Source organism: Myiozetetes cayanensis, unplaced genomic scaffold, assembly GCF_022539395.1.
Source record: "Myiozetetes cayanensis isolate MyiCay16 unplaced genomic scaffold, myiCay2020 scf10, whole genome shotgun sequence".
NCBI lineage: Eukaryota > Metazoa > Chordata > Aves > Passeriformes > Tyrannidae > Myiozetetes > Myiozetetes cayanensis.
This window is the reverse complement of record NW_026086605.1, coordinates 4003434-4025535: the sequence shown is the minus strand read 5'-3', so window position 1 is coordinate 4025535 and position 22102 is coordinate 4003434. Positions and strand designations below refer to the sequence as shown.

Genomic DNA, 22102 nt, shown 5'->3' with positions numbered 1-22102 from the left:
ATCCTTTCGTGACATTTTGCCTTATTGAGTAATTTTGGGCACATTTGAGAGGCAGAGATCTCAACAGTAAGGAGTTTGCAACAACAAACAGGGAAGGATGTGACACAGAATCAGATAATCCACAGGGTGTGAGTGAAGGTCATAGGAAAAGTGGTTTCCAAGTTCAGCTGAATGACCTCATTCGGTGTCATTTATTGTAACACCAGTGAGGGGGCAGGTAAATCACCTGGTCCTTTGGTCCCTCAGAGATGTTCCCCCTATGAGATCACACTCAGTTTTGGCCCCCAAACTGGGCAGCTTGCCAGTCCCCAGTGCCAGGCACTCCCAGTGCCAATAATCAGCCTGTTCTGTGAGCAGCACAGACACATAATTAGACTTATCTCGTTTGTACTGAGATATCCAGGCTGCTGAACAAAAGACTTTCTCCTCCTTCTCTTTGTTGCTTTCCTGTGCTGTTGCCACCAGAGGCTGCATTTTAGGGCATTGTAGTCAAGATGGTCCAAAGCTATGAAACAAGAAAAATTCGTAAGAAAAGGCAATAACTTTTATTCTATTTCTTAGTGCAGAAAAGGGTTGATAGAGAAAAAGCATCCAAGCACTGTGCTCCCAGTCTGTTCATCAAGACATTATCAGCATCATTATTCAACAGGACACTTGCCTCTGGAGCTAAAATAACAAATGTTATTTAATATTTGCCTTGCAGTACAGATCAGTCGAGATTAGGAAACTCCATTTTGTTACTTTTGAGCCCTAAGAGTTGGAGTTATTTGACGTCAGGAAGTTTTTTCTTCCACCATCTTTCAAGGCCGCTCCTGGTGCCCTCGGAGGGTTAGAACTGGCCTCGCTCTGCTTTGTTTTAACACATTAAGCGTATTTTAACTGTGCTAAAAGCTGTCAAAGTCTTTGCAAGATCTCTGAGCTAATACACAGAGTATATAAAAAGACTCTTTCCCACTCTGACTTGCTGCAACACTGCAAACAACCCGGACCCAGAGCACTGGCTGTTCCTGGCGGGCTCTCTCCCTCGCCTCCCCGCTCGCTGTTGTTGCAGCACCCAGGGGTGAAGCCCATTGTGCCGGGATTAGCCTCCCACATGACAACCCTGCAATCACAATAAGTGCTCCAGAGCCTCCTATTCACGGCAGCAGGAGCGATAAAGGTCAGGCTCAGCGTGCTCTTTCCCAATTATTCTCCAGCCCGGCCCAGTCGGAGCAGACAAGAGCAAACACGCTGGGACTTCACAGGCTACTGGAGTGCAAAAGCTGCTCAGCTTCTCTTCAACATCTTTTGGCTTAATCATCGTGGCTTTGAAGAGTTTGGATGATTTTTTAAATGTCTTTTCTCAGGGTTATTGAACCACCTGGAGTGGGACAAGCAGACCGCAAAGGCAGCCAGAGAGCCCAGAGCTGAACTTTTAAACCGAAGAGCTGCGAAATTCTAATCCTGGAGCAAGGAAGAATGGATTTCCTCAGGTTTAGGGAGCCAGAATGATCCATCAGTACATAAAGGACTCTTTCTACTACTAATGTGTTTTTGCTGGGAATAATTTATGCAAGAAAAATGGAGTTTTTAACCTTTTCTCCAGAAAATCACTGCTTTTCAGAATTACTTGACAGCAGCGATGGTGATGAAGAGGAAATACTCATATGTGGAGAAGATTTAGAGCTTAATCCTTTTGATGGCTTGCCTTACTCCTCCCGTTATTATAAACTTCTGAAAGAGAGAGAAGAGCTTCCAATATGGAAAGAGAAATACACTTTCATGGAAAGTTTGCTTCATAATCAAATTGTGATGGTGGCAGGAGATGCTAAGACTGGCAAGAGCTCCCAGGTCAGTAAAACAAACTTGGTTGGGGTTTTTTTTTTAATTATTTTTAGAACATTTAATGTTGTCCACTTTTCTTTTGCTGTAACTATTTCACTAATATTATATATTAAAAATAATTTTGCAATGATTCAGGATACACAGCTGTTGCCCTGTATTGGGCACACCAATATCCAAATTTACATTTTCCTTGTATTTGTTATGCTGGGAACTGTCTGGTATTGCAGAATAAAAACACCCAGTTCTGAAGAGATGCAACACACGCAGTTGTGTTGAATTTAGCAGTTCTCAGTGCAGAAACAGATGTGCAGCCAGCTATTGTAATCTGAGGTATTAAGGCCAGAGAGGGAAAGTGAAATACAGGAGGTGAGTAAACATTAATGCAGTCAAATACAGATCTAAAATATATCAGACATTTAAATAACTTTCTTTAAATAGTCACAAAAAATTGGTACTTTGTGTTTGCCTGTTCCAAGCCAGTTTTACTTGGTTGATGGTGGTTTTAGGGTTCAGGGTAAGCCAAGCTCAAGAGTAACACTTCTCAGATCGTCATTGTCTGACACTCATAAACAACTAATAAAAATCACAAGCTGCAACTTTTCTGTATTAAATACTAAATTTAAAAATATCCAGCCCTTTCTGAACACTGCAGACCACACACATGAACTGCTGCAGTACAAAATTAAGAACCAAATATACACCCAGCCTTAGAAAAACTCTGTATAAAACATTACTGTACCTACCAATATGTGCACTGTTCATTTCTGGGGTTTTTTTATACCCCAATTTAACATCTCAACATGAAACCCTTCCAAATGTACACTTTTAAATGTATTACAGAATGTATCAGCTGAAATCTTTCCTTCCTGATATTACAGGTGTATTTCCACAATCTGCACATCAACCAAGGCTAAGTGGAAAATACTGTAGGACTTACCTCAGGTTTAGTATTTTAACAGTAAATAATTCCTTCTACATTTGGCTGGCCATTCTTTTGTTAATTTCGGGAATTTTATTACCTTCTCCTTAATTATGACTAAACTTGCCTTTTTTTTTTGTTTCTTTTTGTCCATCACCAGTGGAAATGGTAAACTCTGCAATGCCTGTTTTGGATTCAGTGCATATTCTTACTTGGAAAGTGTGTTTTGGTTCTGATTAGTGCTACACAAGGAAAGAAATACAGTGAATTTGCTGCCAGGGCATAAGTGAAGGTGATAAAAGTACTCAGGGAATGAAGGATTGAAATCAGCAGGGCTGTTTCTCGGGGAGAATTAATGGGGTTTCCCTCCCTTCAGCCAGGAGTCAATGCTTTTTTCCAGAACACAAAATTACTTTACAGAACTCATGAGAAGACATCACTGAAGCCAAGATGCCAGTTCTAAGCACACAAACATCAACCAGGCCTATCAAACTCTGCTGTAACAATGTATAACAATCTCAGTCTGTTGCCACAGTAAACAGAGAATTTTCAAGCAAGTGTTTGAAGCCAAAATATTATTGTTTATGACTGGGGACAGGAGAAAACTTCCCTGCAGTTAAAGCTGTAGGATAATTGCTGTTGAAGGCATCTCATACCTGCCAGAGACTTCCATGCTGGACATCACATATTGAACTAGAGACACCACACTTCCCACTCAGAATTCCTACATTCCTATAAAAGTGACACACAACGCATTCCTGGTGCCTGGAATGATTTTTAGAGAGCAGTCTTTCTTGTTACTGACTGTAATTTATACACAGTAAAATTTGTATAATAATAAACTACTTGGTAAGAAGTGTTAGCTTTTAAATTGTCCTTAAACAAGCTTAATAAGATGTAATACATTTCTGGCTGGTTTTTAAACATTTTTAGAAAAAAACAGAATTTAGAAATAACTACACAGAATAAATTATTTATGGCTGATGCACCTGATTTTGTATGTTGATTAAGTAAAGGATTTGAAATCTAATACTTTCACTAAAATAATATTTACAAAGCAATTGTACTTTCTCGTGACTTTAACACATGAATATTTTCCAGTGTCGATTTTATGTAAATCTATAAATGAGAGAGCTGCTGTGCAAGCTTCTGGAGCAGTTCAAGTTTCAGTGATCTCTGTTTGTGGAGTAATTCACCTGAAATTACACACATTCACTGTGGCACTTGTCAGTTTGAAGTCCTGTTCATCCTGGTACATGTTCCCATGGATGTGTGATATAACACGAACAGGTTCACTGCTGTCAGCAGCCCCTGACAACAACTGCTCTAACCACGCTGGATCCATCAGCAGGTGCTCATTACGACACTGCTGGTGCCACCTCCTCCCCAGGGGCAAAAATCTGCCCCTTCTGCAATATATTCAAACTAATCTGAGTCCAGCTGAGGAATTCCCAGGTAAACCTTCTCATTGCTGCTGAACACTTACGAGGTCCCAAGCGCTGACATTCATCAGCGCAGATGATTTCCGAGCCAGCGCAGCGGGTGCTCCCACTGATTTAGTTGTTCTACGCTGTCAGCTTTTGAATTACAGCCTGTGTTAAACACGTTAAACACTAAATCCTGTCTTTGTTTTCCTTATTTTCCTGCAGATCCCTCAGTGGTGTGCCGAGCACTGCCTGTCTGCCCGCTACCAGCACGGCGTGGTGGTGTGCACGCAGGCGCACGGGCAGACGGCGGTGAGGCTGGCCCTGCGCGTGGCTGATGAGATGGACGTCAACCTTGGCCATGAAGTGGGGTATTTCATCCCCTTTGAAAGCTGCTGCACGCCAGAAACTATCCTGAGGTCGGTGAGCGTGGGTTTTAAGGCCTTCAGGCTCACCTTGAATACTGCATATGCAGTTTTGGGCGCTCCAACACAAGGGAGATCTGAAGGCATTGGGGAGTGTCCAAAGGAGGGCAGTGAAGATGGGGAAGGGCCTTGATTTGAAGCTGTGTGAGGACACTGAGGGCACTTGGTGTGTTCAGCTGGAGAAGAGGAGACTGAGGGGAGACCTCCCTGCAGTTCCAACTGCCTGGGCAGGGGCAGAGGAGGGGCAGGACTGAGCTCTGCTCTGTGGGGACCAGGGACAGCACCCAGGGAATGGCTGGAGCTGTGTCAGGGCAGGGTTAGGTTGGATCTCTCAGGGAAAGATTCTTCCCCCAGAGGGTGGTTGAGCACTGAACAGGCTCCCCAGGGCAGTGGGCACAGCCCCAAGGCTGACAGAGCTCCAGGAGGGTTTGGATGATGCTCTCAGGCACAGGGTGTGACTCTTGGGAATGGTCCTGTGCAGGGCTAAGGGTTGGACTGGATGATCCTTGTGGGTCCCTTCCAACTCAGCCTATTCTGTGACTCTGTGATTAATGTGTAGCTCACAGCTCTGTGCAAGTGCAAAAGTTTGCAGCTGAAGCACTGGAGTTCTTAGCTCTCGAAAACAAAGAAACCCAACACTGCTTTATTCAGCTGTGTATAATATTTTAAAATGCAGATTTGTGATTAATCAAGAAGCAGTGAAGGGTTTGACGGTGCTAAAAATCATAGTAGAGATTTAAGTGGGAACACTTCATTAAGCACCTCAGTGACTTCCTTTTTTTTCCTCTACTTTTTTCTCCTCTATGTTGCAGGACAGGAATATTCATTATCATAAGAGAACATGGGATAATCTGTCTCAAAGTAGAGATGGAATTCAAAAGCCATCCACAATCATGCCTAGAAGAGGGTGCATTCAGTAACAAGAGAAAAAAGTATTTAGGAGGATTTTTAAGAGATAAAAAATGCACTTCCTGTATTAACTATAGACAGGTGACAGCAGCAACAGAGGGATTCAGCTTTTGAGCCTCCCAGAAAGTTAGGAGAGTTATTTTCTCTAGTTCCTTAATATGGCAGGCACAAAACTAGCTCACAAGCCTTCTTCCCAGCCACTGATTTCCAGTGGAGAAGAGGATACTCACCCCTCCTGAAAATCAATTTCAGCCACTCTGCCTTTCTGCACATCCTTTCTCTTTCCATGGAGAACGCTGTAAACCTCATCCTGCAGCACAACTTCCTGCAGCTGCTCCAGCTGTGAAAGGGAGATGAATCCTGTCCTCTCACACCTCGAAACCTGCTTCAAAAATTCAAAGTCCTGCTGAGCAACACAACAACAAAAAAAAACAACATCCTTTAAAAAGACTTTCAGGAGCAGGAATAACGGGGACAAAAGTGAGGGTATGAATTAATCTCTCATCTTGGTTCTGGCACTGCCTCAAGTGCTGCTCCCTCTTTTCCTCATCTAAAAGTGTGAGTTCCAAGCTCAGGAATTGTTTGTGGTGTGTAATATGCTTAGATAGTTTGGAAGATAAAAGGGAATATAGGTTATGATTTTAGGGCAGAAGTATATTTTTTTTGCCTGGAGCATCCTTTCAACCCCAGTGCCACCGAGTGTCACTGAACCACACCGAGTGTGCAGCTACTTAAAGCAGGATTTAAGCTGAGACTGTGTCTCAGGAAATCTTTCTTTGTTAGAACAGAAAGAACCAAGCAGTCCCCAAGACCCCGGCTGAATATTCCAAGCAGCTCTGCAGAGCGCTCTGTTGCTGTGTTGCAGGTACTGCACAGACGAAATGCTGCAGAGGGAGATGATGTCGGCGCCCCTGCTGAGCTATTACGGGGTCATTATCCTGGACGATGTGCACGAAAGGACTCTTGCGACGGATGCGCTGCTTGGCCTTCTCAAAGCTGTGCTGATGGCCAGGCCAGAGCTCAGGTTGGTGGTCCTCACTGCCCCCCACTCGTGCAGTGCTCTGCAGGATTACTGTGGCGGCGTTCCCGTGATCCGGGTGGAAATGAAGCACCGCGCCGAGGTCGTGTATTCCTGCTCCACCCACACGGACCCCTTCGGGGCCGCCCTGAGGCTGCTCCTCGAGATCCACCATGCCAAGGAGAAGGGGGATATCGTGGTCTTCCTGGCGTGTGAGCAGGTAAAGGCCTGTGAAGCTGTTTAATCAAGAAGTTATTCGCATTTGCGTTTTTAGGTGGCCTATAAATATCTTACTACCAATGCCCCAGGCCTTTACAGTATTGGTATCTTCTTAAATATGATAATTAAGGTAAAGTGGGGAGTTTTCTGAGTACTTTGGTCATTTTATATATGGTAATTGGAGGAAGAACATAATGGTTTCATGAGGAAAAATGCATTTCTCTCGATTGCAGGAAATTGCGAAAGCTTATCAAATGATCAGACAGGAGCAGCCCAATTTAAACCCTGACCTTGGCGAGCTCATCCCCATCCCTTTATACCCCACAAAACACGACCCAGTTCCCAGACCAACGCCAGACAAACAGAAATGCTGCAAAAAATACAGGAGGAAAGTGCTGCTCACCACCAGCTTTGGAGAGTCTTTGATTTGGATTAAAAACGTGACCTTTGTCATCGATGTCGGTGTTGAAAGAAGAAAGGTCAGTAAAGTTAAGCAGGGTCTGTCACAGAGGAACTGTGCAGAGGGGCTTTTCCAGGGTGGGGGAAAGGGAAATGTGCAGCTCAGTTTGATGCAAATGGTTACTAAAGGAATCACATATTTTTCTTTTCTGTCATAAATCAGGTTCTGTCATATTTTTAAGGTAAAAATTAACAAAATCTGAATAACTTTCATGGAGAGCTCACGTGAAAACCAAGCAAGAAGTCACAATCACTTCCTAAACTCAGTAAGAACCCAAATTTCAAGTTTTTAAAGCCAGATTAACACTCCCAGATGAAACTGCCACTCATTTGGGCACCAAACCAATGACTGGTCATGTATCTCACTTTAGTTTCGGTCCTGACTATCTCTTCAGTATCTTATAGATAAAGCAAAATACAGTCAGTTCTTGGGCACCTGCAGATTTCCTGATTTGGTAGATCAACCTCATTCCTCATTTAATGAGTTAATAATCCACGTAGTGCCATAACCAAGGGATGCTCACACAGAGAAACTCTCCTTTTTAAAGCTGCCTGTGCTCCTTCTGGATATGTGTTACCATCCAAACCCCTCAAAATGCTGCAATTTATCTAATTAACCTTTGAAATTCTACAGTTTATTCTAAATATGTCCTCAGTTCTTGTTTCCCACCCAGGGAAGGACTAGTGCAGCTGCAAAAAATATCTCATTTCTTTCATTCATACAAAACTGATGAACTAAAGAAGGAGTAACTATGTAGGAACGTGTCATTACACATGAGTTTGAAAGCTGCACTACTACAGGCTTTGCAACTGTCCCACATGTCCTACTAGACAAAATACATATTCCAGTAATAGTCAAAAGAAACAATAATACAAGGTGGAATACAATAATAATACAAGGTGGAATAACCAAAATTGAAGTCAAGTGTCCCTAAAATTTTGGAGCAGGGTCATCAATCCTGATTAGCCCTGAAAACAGTTCAGGGAGAAGCCTGTGAACTACCAGGGCTTTTCATTTTCATTGCAAACACCTGTCATTTTTAAAGGTTCTCATAGGAGGGTTACAAACCAAGTCAGTCTCAAGCCAAGCTAAAAAAAAGTCCTTTATGGTGTGCAAGGTAGAAGAGTCTAAAAGCAGTTTTCAATTAGACCATGATAGGTCAACTTATTTCTAAAACTACTGTGTTTTTGGGTGGCAAAAATTAATCTCATTTCCATGATAACCTGCAGCCCAAGGTACAGTTCAGTGCTTCCAGACTTCTGTGAATCTAAAATATGAAGCCATGGGAACAAACCAGTTCCAACAGTCCTGATAGCCACCAAAACACCTCTGTTGGTTATGCCATTTTTACCTTTAATTCAATTATTTTGTCCTAACAGCCAAAGTTTAGTCCTGTAAGATTCATCCCTCAGCAATTCAAACACATCCAACCTGTGTGGCTGAAAGTCAGAGGAATATTGAGGGAGCAGGGGAAGTTTTGTGCAAACCAAAATATCCCACCTATAATGATGTATCCCAGTCTTAACAGCTGGGAGATATCATAAATTTGCCTGGAGGAAAAGAAATTTGCCTCTTTCACTGAAGGATATTTTATCTTTTTGTATTTTTATTTTTTAGTTAAAACGCAGCTTATAGTGGGCAAAGTTATTTCAGATGTCATGATAAAAGAGCTGCCTTATCCCAACAGCCCTTTTATGTCTTGTACACTGTGGGGATTATGGACACCATTGGTGGCCAGAACAGTGAGTGAATCAGTTCCTCAGCTTAATCAAAATAAAGCATAATTAAGAAAAAAAAATGAAACAGGGCATTGTACATCTTTAACACAACTGTTGTCTCCTGTACTGAATTGTCAGATTTCAGTGTAAAGACAAAAATCTGGAGTTATGGAACAAAATGTTATTAGACTGTTATTGGAAGAAATAAATACCTTTTTTGATGGTTTTCTTGATGACACCATTTTCTGCTTTAGTAAGGTGCATTTCTTCAGAAAAAAAGACATTTATCTTGAAGCACACTTGGAGTTACTGCAAAACTCTCATTTTGTCAGTGCTTACTGCTCTCATTTCCAAGCTGGTGACATAAAAAGAAATGAAACTGTTACGAGACTTTCTGTAAAATGACCTAGAGAAGAATTCAATACAGACCATTAATATCTTTGTAGCCTTCTTGTACCTATCTGATGCTTAATATCTCTTTCATTTAAAGGTGTACAATCCTAGAATCAGAGCAGACTCTGTTCTAACCCAGCCTATCAGCAAAAGTCAAGCAGAGATGCATAAACAAATTCTGGGCATGTCTCCATCAGGTAGAATTATCAGCTCAACATTTACATCCATTAGCTCAAATTATTAATAGAATTAATCTGCAATGCGAGAAAAAAAAAATTAAAAAAAGGTAATTTTTCCTGAAATCTCTTTTAGGAAAACTCTTCTGTTTGTATCCTGAGGAATTTGCAGACAAAGAAATGAAAGCACATGTCCCAGCCAAAGTGCAGGAATCCAACCTAACCAGCCTGGTTCTCTTCCTGAAGAGGATGGACATTGCTGGCTTTGCACACTGTGACTTCATAAGCAGCCCAGGTAAGGGGGATGCTCCAATATTTCACCTTTTTATTATTATTTTTGAAGCTATTTAAACATTAGTTTTGCCCTGTTACTCACAGTATTGTTCTTTATTAAAGTACTTGTAATAATATTGCTCTGCTTTTACCACTTACCTGCTGCAACAGCTCCCAATTCAAGAGCTGCACTTTAAAAAAAAAAAAACCACAAAGTGTCTGAATGGAATTAGAATGGAAAAAAAAAATCAATATTCCAAATATCTTCTCATCTAAGTCTCATATTATTTTCCTGGAGCCCACAAAGAAAATGTGTGTCCCATTGTACAGACATCCAATAAAACAGATCCCTTTAATCAAAAGTTTACAACCCAAATAAAGCACTGCTGTTACCTGGGGATCTATGTGGAGGAAATGAGCTTCCTTCTTATCCTCCAGCATCTCCCACCTCAAATTTACAGTGAGCTGTTACTTAAGGACAGTATTCTTTATAAAACAAACCCAAACAAACTTTCACTGCTAGATGGGGAATACACTGAATTTTGAGGTAAGTGTGTGAAGGAAGTTGGTTTTTTTCCCTGACTTCATAATTTAGGACTTTTTCTATAGAAGAATTTTCTCTGTTCTGGCCCATCACAAAACCCAGCAAATCCTGCTGTTGATTTGAAACCCATTAAAGTGAAGGAAATAGCACTGATTTCATCGTTTTGGGGTGGACGATGGTTTTATTTCAGATAAATTTCCAGTCCAAATAGAAAGAATTCTTACATTACCCTGCCTTTCCTCCTGGACACGCATGAATTTGAAAAGATCACTTGTCTTCTACATGCTGTGCACTGCAGTTAATCAGTAACACACAGTTTAATTCCCACTGTTGGATGTTGCAATAGATTGGAAGGAGGATTTTTAAGAACAATTTATTCAACTTTTCTCTTGTTTGCCTGTTTAGCAAAAACATGCCTAAAAGACATATGAGAAAACATTGCCAGTCTGAGCAAAGGCTGATGAGAATCAAAGTATTTTGTCCTTATGGTGAGTGTATTTTGTTCTTATGGTGAGTGTCACCTCCTGTGTTGAACCTAGGACATCTGCATGGAAAATGCTTATGGAATACAGCTGTTTTCCACCCAAATTTTAAATATATTTTACTACAAAAATATACTAAAACATGTAAGTTTCTTCTTTGCTGGATATGAAGAAAGTTGTTCTCGAACTGTAGAAGGAATTAGTAAAATTACACCGGGAAAAGCATTCCCATTTTGGGATTTAAAGGCAGGGTGGAGAAGGCATTCAGAGAAAATGAAAGGCTAGAGAGGCATTTCAGGATTTCACAGATGGAGGGGTTTTAAGTTTTGGCTGTATTTGGGATAATGCAGCTGAAGAAAAGCATTGTGCTGATGAGTACAAATCATGAAGGCATTTGGTGAATGCATCAGCTTTACTTGGATGGGTGTTAAATGTGAAAACGTTTGTGCTAACTGGTTCAAAAGTGTGAGGTCGAGTATTGAATAGTTTTAGGCATTATTGAAACAGTGTGAGGAATGTCAGACAAACTGTCTGAACAAAGGAAAAAAATCCCACAAACTCTGTAGGGGTCCCCTGAAAGGAGATGAGAAAGTCTGCACCATTTCCTGATCTCCTTCCCATCTTAGGCCACACACAATTAAACATTTGAGCCAGAGTTTTAGTGGTCTGCTACAGCTCTTCATTTATCCCAGGATGGGCCACACTTTGGCTTTCTCTCCACTTTGGAGCAGGCAATGAACTTTTCTCCTACTGGTGCTTAAACTGATTCCCCACCACAATCCTCCTGAGATTGTAAACCTCAGGTGATCAGAACAACGGCCTGAAGGACCTGCAGTGAAACACATTTGTCTGAAAGGAACAGGGATACTGAAGGGAGGAATTTGGGAGGGGAGTCAGTTATTGTATTAGACCAACTTACAGAGCTCAAAACACACAGCAGGCTTTCAAGCACCCAAAACCCAGAACGGTTTGGGTTGGAAGGGACCTGAAAGATCATCCAATTCCAACCCTATGCCATGGGCAGGGACACCTTTCACCATCCCAGGTTGTTCCAAGCCCTGTCCAACCTGGCCTTGGACACTTCCAGGGATGGGATTTGGGTCCTTTATCTTCCCAAGAGTTTTGGGTCAGTGATCCCAGCTCATGAAAGCCCAAGTTTTCTCATTCTGTGCTGAGATAGACCCAACCAGCCACAGATACTCAATGCCACACTGATCTCCAGTGGTTAAAGAGGCACAAAATCCAGCAGAATTATATAAATAGATATATATAAATGCATAAAATAGACTGACCCTAAAATCACACCTCAGAGCCCCTGCTGGCCAGGTTGGAAGGGATCTTAAACATCATCTAGTTTCAATTCCCTGCCATGGGTTTGACTATTCCATGTCTCTTCACCTCCTTGGACTTGATTTCCCTTGGAGTAAAGGCAGTAAAGACACTGCAACATCTCCCACGTGCCACATGTGCAACAGGGTTTCCTCTGGACCCTTTCTGTCCAGCTCACATTCTCACCTTTCCTTTGCAAAGAAACAGATGGAAGCTTGTGTTTGTTTTTTTTGTTTAATCCATGCTGAATTCCCCCTAAACAAAATACTGTTTTCACTGAGATGAGTCAGGTATGGACAGGAACTGGTGAATAAACTAATGAAAAGTACACTGAAATTCATAGCAAGAATCCCAAGTACTTCACAGTCCATTTCCTGCACATGAAGGAGAGAACATACAGCAGATAAGAAGCAAAAATTACATCAGTAAAACATTTTATTTCTGCTCAGCAACAATGTGCACGAGGAGTTGTTGTTTTTTTTTTTCCACTGCTCTTTGAGGAAAAATAAAAGCCTGGATTAACTCTGACTCATTACTGCATTATGAAAGCAACAAACATGTCAGGCTTACAGCTGCTGCATTTAATTCATGCCATAATCGAGAGCAGCTAATGCAGCTTGTTACCCTTTTTAGGATTCATGAGCCATATAAAAATGTATCTGGCACTGCAGCTCCGAAGTGCATTACTGGAATTCCTGTGCCACTACAACGAGGATGTGTTTACATTTCCGTCAGTTAATCAGATAGATTTTACTTTGTTTTATAACGGGACAAAAGAATTCCAGTCCCATGGATTGCAGCAATGTTATGTATTTTTGTAAATCACTGGAATATCCTTATTTAAACTGTGCAAATCAGTATAAAGATGAAGCTGTGTAAAATTTCTGTAAGAAATCAAGGTGGAAGCAGTTTGCAGATTCTGCATTCATTCACAATTACCATAAACAATTTGCAGAATAAAGTATTTGTTGATGGCCACGGAGACCATGAAATTTGACAGCTGTGCTATTACAACCCCACCAAGAATACATTTCTAGAAAATCCATAAGAACAAAAGTGGCATAAATGTGTATAATTTCAAATTATTCCAGGAAAGAAAACTGTTTGCTTATTTTTTTCAGTAGAAACAGACTGTCAAAGACAGAAACTCAATGTACCATGTAAGTTCTGCTCCACAGAGATCACAGGGACCATGCCCAGCCTCCCCGGAGTGATGAAGCAGCGTAAGGGGGAGTGGAAAGGCAGCAAAGTATGAGTTTGGAAAAGCAATGCTTAATGACCAACTATAATTTCAAAATAATAGTTATGGAACTGGTGGCTTCTGAGCAAGGCAGACTCATGAAAAATCCTCCCTCAGTCAGAGGGGAAAAAAAGGAATCAGGATGGAACCTGCACACAGAAGCCTGTGCTTGGAGAAGAAAAGCCTTTGCCTGATTTGAGGAAAACTTGGCACTAGATTTCTGCACATCTTCAGTTTGCTATCCGAGGAGCAACGTTAAAAACCAGTAGCAGCATTCCCCAGAACAGGAATTACTTAAACAGTTCTTCCTGTTGCTCAGCCCAACAAGGAGCTGGAAAACTTGAGGTTTGCCAGGCAGTGAATCAGCTCTTTAAAGACAACATCCCTTCACCTGACACTCATGTCAGCTCTAACTTTATAATGAAGTTATTTCCATGGAAAGAAAAGATCTACCAAGGAAAAGATGTTTTACTTACTCAGTGTTTGCATAGAGTAGCAGAAGGAACATAGGAGCTGTGGATCCCATTAAAAATGATGAAATTTAAGTTTCCTATCTCTAATATTCACTTATTTGTGAACTTTGAGCAAATCCCTAAATCTTCTGCAACAAGAATAACACTTTTGCATTTATCTGGTCACACCCTGAGCACTTAATTTCTGCCATGTGGGATGTGAGGCTGAGAAGATCACAGCTATCTTTAGAGACATCATTTACAGTTCATGTCAAAGTTACAAAAAACTGAAACAAAGAATATAATTTTAAGTAGTTTGAGGCTCTCAGATAAACGAGTTCAGTGCTAACAGTGACAATTAATTATATATTTGCTTTACTAAGCTTAAGAATGAGCAAGAGCAGGGTCTGTATTGATATAAAACCGGTCAGATTTCCTGAAACAAGCCCAGAGCAACCCAGTCTCGAGCAGCCAAAAGAACACAGACAAGGGAAAGAAAATATCAGATCAGCAAATACCTCTTAAAATTCCAGGGATGTGACAGTTTCTTGGTGAAAGCACAGGACACATCTTGAGAGCTTCTTTTTAACTCTGCTCCTGCGAGAGCAGCTGTGGAGTCACAAAGTCTGGTGGTTCAGCAGTGACTGGAGTTGGCATAAACCCCTAAAAATAATGGCATTTGCTGGCTAGAAATCATTATAAGACAATGCACAACACTTCTTTAAAGAAGGGTTTTCCGTATCTAAACATCTCCACTACTTTTGGTTTGTCCCAGTTTTTATTTTAAATGGGATCACACCAGAAAAAAACTCTCCAGTGAGCACTTGCTGTTCTTACACTGACTTTTTATTGATTTTGTGCCTCAAAATGCAGCCCCATATCTGACAGCCCTACTCTGTATTTTTATTTTTTACTGTTCCTTCACCTGCTCTAATCCTTTACTGTCTTGTCCTTTCTAGAGCAATAAAACTCCAGGAGTCTTCTTTTTCTACTTTCAGAACACTCAGAGCAAGACAGGGAAGTAATTTGTGCTTATAAATCTCAAGACAACTAACTCTAGGGCATAAAAATGCAAATTACTGATGCTACCAGGGGATCGAAATTGGCTACCATATAACCATATATTTTGTAAGTCCTAGCACAAACTACTTTCTTGATTTCTGGAAATTAGCTTTCCATGATTTCCTGGTAATTACCATGTGTCTGAATGGCCATTTTTACTCTCCCTGTATTTTCAGTCACTGATATTTATTTCCTGTCACTGACTCTTAGTCATCATCAGCTGTTGCTTTTCATTTCTTTAAAATCCCTCAGTATTTTCCTCTCAGATGCTTCAGCTTTTGTAAGGGCTCATCTTTTATCCCCTTAAACCCCATACACCTGACAATAAATTTTCTCTCTAGACAGAAAGCCCTCGTGTTGTAAAGGCAGAGAAATTCTGAGAATTAAGCAGGTCCACAGTTTTAACAGGAATTTACAGACACCTGAGGGAATTTGTCTGAAAACTGGGTGTTTTAAAGTGAAGTCACAACACTGGCAGATTTACACACACTGGAGAAGTTGTATAAAAACTCATGTAAGGGGAAATTTTTTTTCCCCTTCAGACATTAGCAACAGAAAAAGGTTAAAAGCCACAGCTGCTTGTTTGCCTCCCATCTTTCATTTTCTTCCTTTCTTGATTATAAGTAGTTAATTACAGAGAGATGGCACCAAATTAACAGTTTACTGCCAGTGAAGTAGAAAACTCAAATTTTTAAGATCCTCTTGCAGGTGTGGTGTTGTGGCAAAATGGGACCCACCAGCTGATTACAGCTTTGCTCTGCTTTTTAACCCTGGTGATCAGAAGTGACCTGCCAGAGACATCCCCACTCCCAGCAAATGCAAGAAATTACTTCTAGTCACCTAACGAAGACACAAGTCCAAATACACCCCCTGCCTGTGTGGGCAGCTGTGGCTGGGGCTTGGTTATTTTATTTAGAGGGTTTTTTTCACATTAATATGCAAACTGCCAGCAGCCCACAGAAGGCTGACAAACTGCCAGTGCACTTGTTAACTTCCAGGGCTGGGGGTGAGGCCAAGTCCTCCTGCTGTACTGGAATTTTTGCCACCAGCTTCAGGGGGACTAGAATTTAACTTGTTACCCATAAAACTGAGGATACACCAAGCAGTTCCTGAAAGGGGCATAAGGAGGGAGCTGCTGCAGTGACCACAGGGCAGTGATGGATATAAATGACCTGGCACTCATAAAACACGTTGACCATTGCAGGAGGACCTGGGATAGACATCTACCCTTGAAAAGAGCTGGGAGGAAAGAACCTTCACACTCTCAAAGCTCCCAAATTGCCACCGATGTCTTTCACGCTCCAGAAACTATTTTATGGGGTGTAGGCTTGACAGCTTCTACCCAGCCTTCAGGTTCCCTCTCTCCAGCCCCAGGACTGGAGCCATCATGCACATGAAACTCTCTGCTTGTTTGGCTACAGGGACCTACTGCCATCGTCATCAGATTTCCCCCAGACCTGCTCAAGTTCTGATTTTAAGTAGTGATTTGCTCAATCTTCTCCTTTCAGGACATTTTTCTACATTCTTGTTATTTTTTTCACCTCACTGTTCTCACTTCTACCTGGGGAGGTTGTAAGAAAAGAGAAAATTGAACAGTTAATTTTGTGGAGTGAGAAAGCACAATCAACTGCTAGAGATACATTCTCCTACTACGTTCCCATTTTTCTTCTGACATCATGAGAAATTATGTAAAAAAAAAATTAATAATAAAAAAAAAGGCAACCAAAAGAACTCCAAATACCTGTAACAATCAGACAGTTACAATTTCTGTAACTGTTTGTCTTCTGTTTAAAAAGTTCTTTCCTAGAGCTGTTCTGTATCTCTCACCACCCCTCAAATGTGACCACCCCTCTTTAAAACGAAAAAACATGCAGACAAAAAGACACCTGCAGGCTGCCAATAGTGGAAGGAGTTTTTACACAGTCTGGGGGCCATAAACTATTTAGCATTTTGTCTGGGTTTTTGACAAAAATTGTTCTGACATAAAAATTATCAACCAAGTTATCTGAAGCTCTCTGAGTGTTACCTCTTATTTTCTTCCTCCAGACTGTTCTCAGCTTTCCATTCATCTATTAATTTTTCTTCTTACTTATTCTCAAATAAAAGAAGTTGACTTCTACCATTTTTACCCAGGAAATACAAACCTGAAATACTATCACGGGAATTCGCTCATTTTTAGGTAACCATTCTCAAGAATTCGAATTCTCTGTCCTCTTTCTCAGCTCCCGAAAGCCTGATGCAGGCTTTGGAAGATCTGGATTACTTGGCAGCCCTGGATAACGATGGGAACCTTTCTGAATTTGGAATTATTATGTCAGAATTTCCCCTGGACCCACAGCTTTCCAAGTCCCTTCTGGCTTCGTGTGAGTTTGAGTGCGTGGACGAGATGCTGACCATCGCAGCCATGGTAACAGGTACCAGAAATCATCTCACTGCTTGGCCTCTGCCACCTCCCCAATCCACGTCCTTTCTTTCCAAGTCTATCCACAAAAGCGAATTTTTTTGTTATTCTCATCCTTCTCATTACAAATACATTAAAATCTTTGGCTGTCTAAGCCTTGTCTTGGGGTGCAATGAAATGTAAGTAGTGACTCCATAAGTACAATTCCATTTCCATGCTTCAGCTGCCCACGGGCTTCCAGCCTTTTGTCAGAAACATCCCTTCCACATGAACTTTCTTATCTCATATCAATCTACACTGGTTACAGACTGGAGCAGCAAATTAGGAGCAGTTCTGATTATAAACAATATTGAACTGTCGACCTGCAAAGACTCTGTGAACAGGATATCAAGCTGCATGAATTGTTCTCCAATATAAGACAACTTTATGCCCAAGCTGGGTTGATTTTTAACAGTGGGCCTAAACTTGTGATAAAATTTTTAAGTACATGTAACAAATGTAAATGATTGAGCACAGGCACAATTTAGTTTTAAAAAAGCTCAACCATCTCCAAAGGCACGAATTTCCATATATAGGGGGAAATTAAGGCATTACAGCCATAGGTTTAGTTTCTTTCTGTATTAAATAAACCATAGGGACTCTGGCTAAACTGGATCACACCACTATGAGGCATTTTTGACAGCGTTCTAGGAGAAAGCTGCTCACCTACTTTTGTGTTTACAGCACACATTAACTCAACAAGAGGCTGGGAGGAATCCTACTAAATAAACCCTTAGTGGGTTCAGCTCTTCAGCAGCTGGACATTAAAGGAAACTGAGGAAGGAAGAAACCCAACATAAATGTGTTGATTTTTTCCCAAGCTCCCAATTGCTTCTTACACCCTCCTCCTGGGACAGAGGAGATAGCCCTGACCTGCTGGAGAAGGTTCTCCCACCCTGCAGGAGATCACTTTACCCTTATCAACATCTTCAACGCCTTCAAGGAAGCCAGTGCCAGCTCCACAGACCGAGGTGAGTGTGCCCACACCAAAATGAAGCACCCTGGGAGCAATCTGGAAAAGGCAAACCAAAAATCTGGTCAGCTGTTGTCAGCATTTACCTCATAAACCCTTTCTGAATGATTCCTTCCAGAATTGCTGATTGGCAGGGAGAAACCTATGAGAGTATCTATTGCTGATGGATATTAGTTAATTAACTAATTGACAGTGACCTAGGACAGCAGCCCCCATCCACCATGGACACACAAGCACTATTCTGGTTGTCATTTGAAGTGATGCTGTTCCAAACCAGAATGATGGTTCCCTCTGCAAAAGCCCAAATCCAGGTTTAAGATGTGAAAGGACATCAACACAGGTCAGGAGGGCCTCGATTCCCCCAGCAGCCCACCAATTCTGATGGATTTTTTGATAGCTGTCAACTCAAAGAAAAGCTAAGGGAAAAATGGAGAGTAGTAAAGTTCACATTTACAGGAGACCAAATAAAAGCCAGGGGACTGCACAGTAGTAGCAGCTCTTCACAGCATTTTCCTGTGCTCAGACATCATGCTCTGGGTCATTAAACCCAGGTCCAGTGCTTAGACCATGGAAGGATAAATTTGCACACTCCAAGTAAAACCTTCAGACAGGAAAGCAGGATTATTAACCATTCAGTCATGCTGGATGCTGAAGGGAAGTCCAGGAGATCCACTCCTTTTCCAGGATGCAGGGCCATCACCAGCACTACAGATGTGATTTCAGCTCCATATCCCGGCCTGAACCCAGGCCTGAAAAACAGGGTTGCTACTCGTTCTCTTGGAAGTTGTTACTTTTAAGAGACCAAACAAGGGATTTTCTTCAAAAAGAAATAGCTAAAGTTCTATAAAACTACGTGAGGGCATCAGGAACTGCCCACTGACTTTACAAGGAACATCAACGAGCCCAAGACATCTGTGTGGCTCATTACCAGAATCTGACAGTCCTGACACAGCCACTCCCCTCCAAAATGGTTTTAATCTCTTGCTCCACTCAGAGAGCCTTTCAGAGCAGGATCTCTGTGGGTTGTACCTATCAACAAGCCAAAATGCTGTTTTTTACCTCCCCAGAGTCCAGCAGTGAGCAGTGGTGTCGGGATTATTTCCTGAGCTGTCCTGCCCTGAGGATGGCAGGAGTCATCAGAGCCGAGCTGGTGGAGATCATGAAGCGAATTGAACTGCCCATTTCACAGCCAGACTTTGGATCCAAACAAAATGCACTAAACATCAAGAAAGCTCTCCTGTCTGGTTACTTCATGCATGTAAGGAAAAATACTGTGGTTTCATCTTGCTGCATTGTTGAATCATATAGAATGCTTTCAGAGAATTTAAATTAGTGAAACCTCTTGGTCACCAAAAAGAATAAAAGCCATTTTTTCCATGGTGTATCAAACACCTCCACCCATTCCAACCTTTTCTCTGGAGTTCAGCTGTTACAGAATAGGAAATAAGCAATAACAAAACTGTCAATATGCCTTTCACTCAAAGAACTCTTTTCCCTCAAAAAAACTCTTCTAACCTTTAATATTCACTTAAACATTATTTCCTGTTTGAAGCTGCTTTTGTGAAAATACCCTGGAAACAGAGAAATGAATATATTTAGGTGCACATAATACACAGCTTACTTCACCTCAGCCTAGTAAGATACTTTAATTGTAATTGTAAACACAAACAAGATTAACTTATTCTCACTGGAACACAATGCACTTTCCTTCACATCACTGTGCTCCATCTCAACACAAGAATGACCCCTCCAAACTACACTATTTCAGGTGTCCTGCCACACATTGTATTTCAAAGTCTATGAAGAGTATGTATGTTAAAGAATATATGTTTATGTTTTCACACAGACCCTTCAAAGCCAAGTTCAGACACTTCTGTACTCACCTGCCCTCATCTGTTGCAGAGTTTCCTTTCAAATATACAGATCAACATTTTCTTTAAGCCTCATTTCATGGCATCCAACCCCCAGCCTTCCCCCACAAATTTGGGAAGAGGTTTAGCCTCTCCAGTTGAAAGTGTCTGAAGGCAAGTTTAATTTCTGGTTTTAATATAACAGGCAAACACTGATCCATCAAGTAATGGATGACTCCCTGCATTCTTTTTTTTTTTTTTAGATTGCTCGTGATGTGGATGGCTCAGGGCACTACTTAATGTTGACACACAGACAAGTGGCCCAGCTCCATCCTTTCTCCTCCTATTACAACTCCAGAAGGATTCCTGAGTGGGTTTTATTCCACGAGTTCTGTATCTCAGAAGGCAATTCCATCCGAGTTGTCTCCGAGATATCACCCGACCTGTAAGTTCACAACGATGAAATTGCTTCTTCCCTCCTGCCTCTACCACATCCTCATCACTTTGTGGGGATAAAAACCAATAAATCAGTAAAACAGGCGTAAGAGAAAAGGATAATCTTCATACCTAGTCAAGCAAGAGGAGTTGGCATCACTGTAAGATGAAGAAATTGTTGCTTTTCACACTTTTTATATTCACTAGTGAATGTATGTGGGATAAATTTCATTTCTTTGTTGCCAGAATTGTTCTGTCACTGTGTGGAGCTTTGCTTGATGGCTCCATTTTCCCTCAACAAAACACTGACTGCATTAAGGCTCAGAGCTACTAAAAAAAAGGGAAGATGTGTCATCTCAGCCCTTACCACCATTTTTGGGCAAAACAAAACACGATTTAAGTCAGTTTTCTGTATTTCCCAGCATGTGCTAATCTGTTCAGGTACTGAACTGAAGTCTCAATATCTGCCACTGTTAAGTGTCACCAACTGAAAAAAATACCTTTTAAGTTGTAAAAATTTCTTACAAAGTAAAATATACAGATATAAAATTCAAAGATTTAACAGAGCAGTGTACTCCTAGATTAATCCAGCTGGAAATGTCTTTGTTCCCTGAAAATCTATTTTCCAGCAAATCTTATCCTCAATACATTTTCTGTACCCAGCCAGCTGAATCCCCCTGTATCAACTGCCTATGGATTCAAGAAGCTACAATCTTCCTGCTGCAAAAATCTCTTTACACCAAGAATATGCATTTCCCTGTCCTACCTTTTCTATTTCCTAGGTTAACAGGAGAGCCTTTTTCATAATGTTATTGAACCAGTATGTTCCAAACCAGGAAAATGACTATTTAAAGCCATCTGCACCACTGAGAATCTGAACAACAATCACCTCAAGTGAAGACTGAGTATATTAAGTGCAAGTCTACTGAAAGCAGAAAATACTATTACACCTTGCAGAGAATTTTGGTTTCTTACAGACAGGTTGGATTTTGGGTTGAAATACCAACTCTGTTGCTGTTATGCATCATCTTTTGCATAGGAGTGGAAAGAGTTACTCAAATATTTCAGAGTTCAATTGAAAACCAATCATGTTTTGTCTCATTTCCTCCCCAGATTCGCTGAGCTGGTACCTCAGTATTATTTTAGCAATCTTCCTCCCAGTGAAAGCAAGGATATCCTGCAGGAAGTGATCAATCACCTGTCACCTGTTTCAACCCCAAAGGAGGAACAGAAAACCACCAATGACAACAAAGAAAACGAGGAATTTCCCACTGAGGCTCCCACTGAACAGAGATGTGTCATTCAGTGATTTCAGACTGAGCTATCACATACTGGACAACTACATATAAAAGCAATGTATGCAAAGTACATCCCCACCCTGACACATGTAATTATTTCAAACCTCTGACATAAATGTGTTTGACAGAAGAAACATAAAGAAAAAGCACTTTTCTCGACAAAAGGAGTGGCATCCATTATTTCATAACAAAAACACAAGATCTGGTTTTGGTTAAAAATACACTGAGCAGGTCTTCGA

General features: G+C 41.2%; 1 protein-coding gene across 1 annotated transcript; it reads left to right on the top strand.

Annotated features, from left to right (window-relative positions):
* The first annotated feature begins 1560 nt into the window (after positions 1-1560).
* Positions 1561-21874, top strand: DHX32 (DEAH-box helicase 32 (putative)). The gene is made up of 11 exons (XM_050305348.1): positions 1561-1830; positions 4393-4586; positions 6367-6739; positions 6972-7217; positions 9407-9506; positions 9622-9780; positions 17090-17281; positions 18129-18278; positions 19348-19538; positions 20394-20575; positions 21679-21874. Exons 1-11 carry the CDS (start codon positions 1561-1563, stop codon positions 21872-21874), a joined length of 2253 nt encoding a protein of 750 aa, XP_050161305.1.
* Positions 21875-22102: the final 228 nt, after the last annotated feature.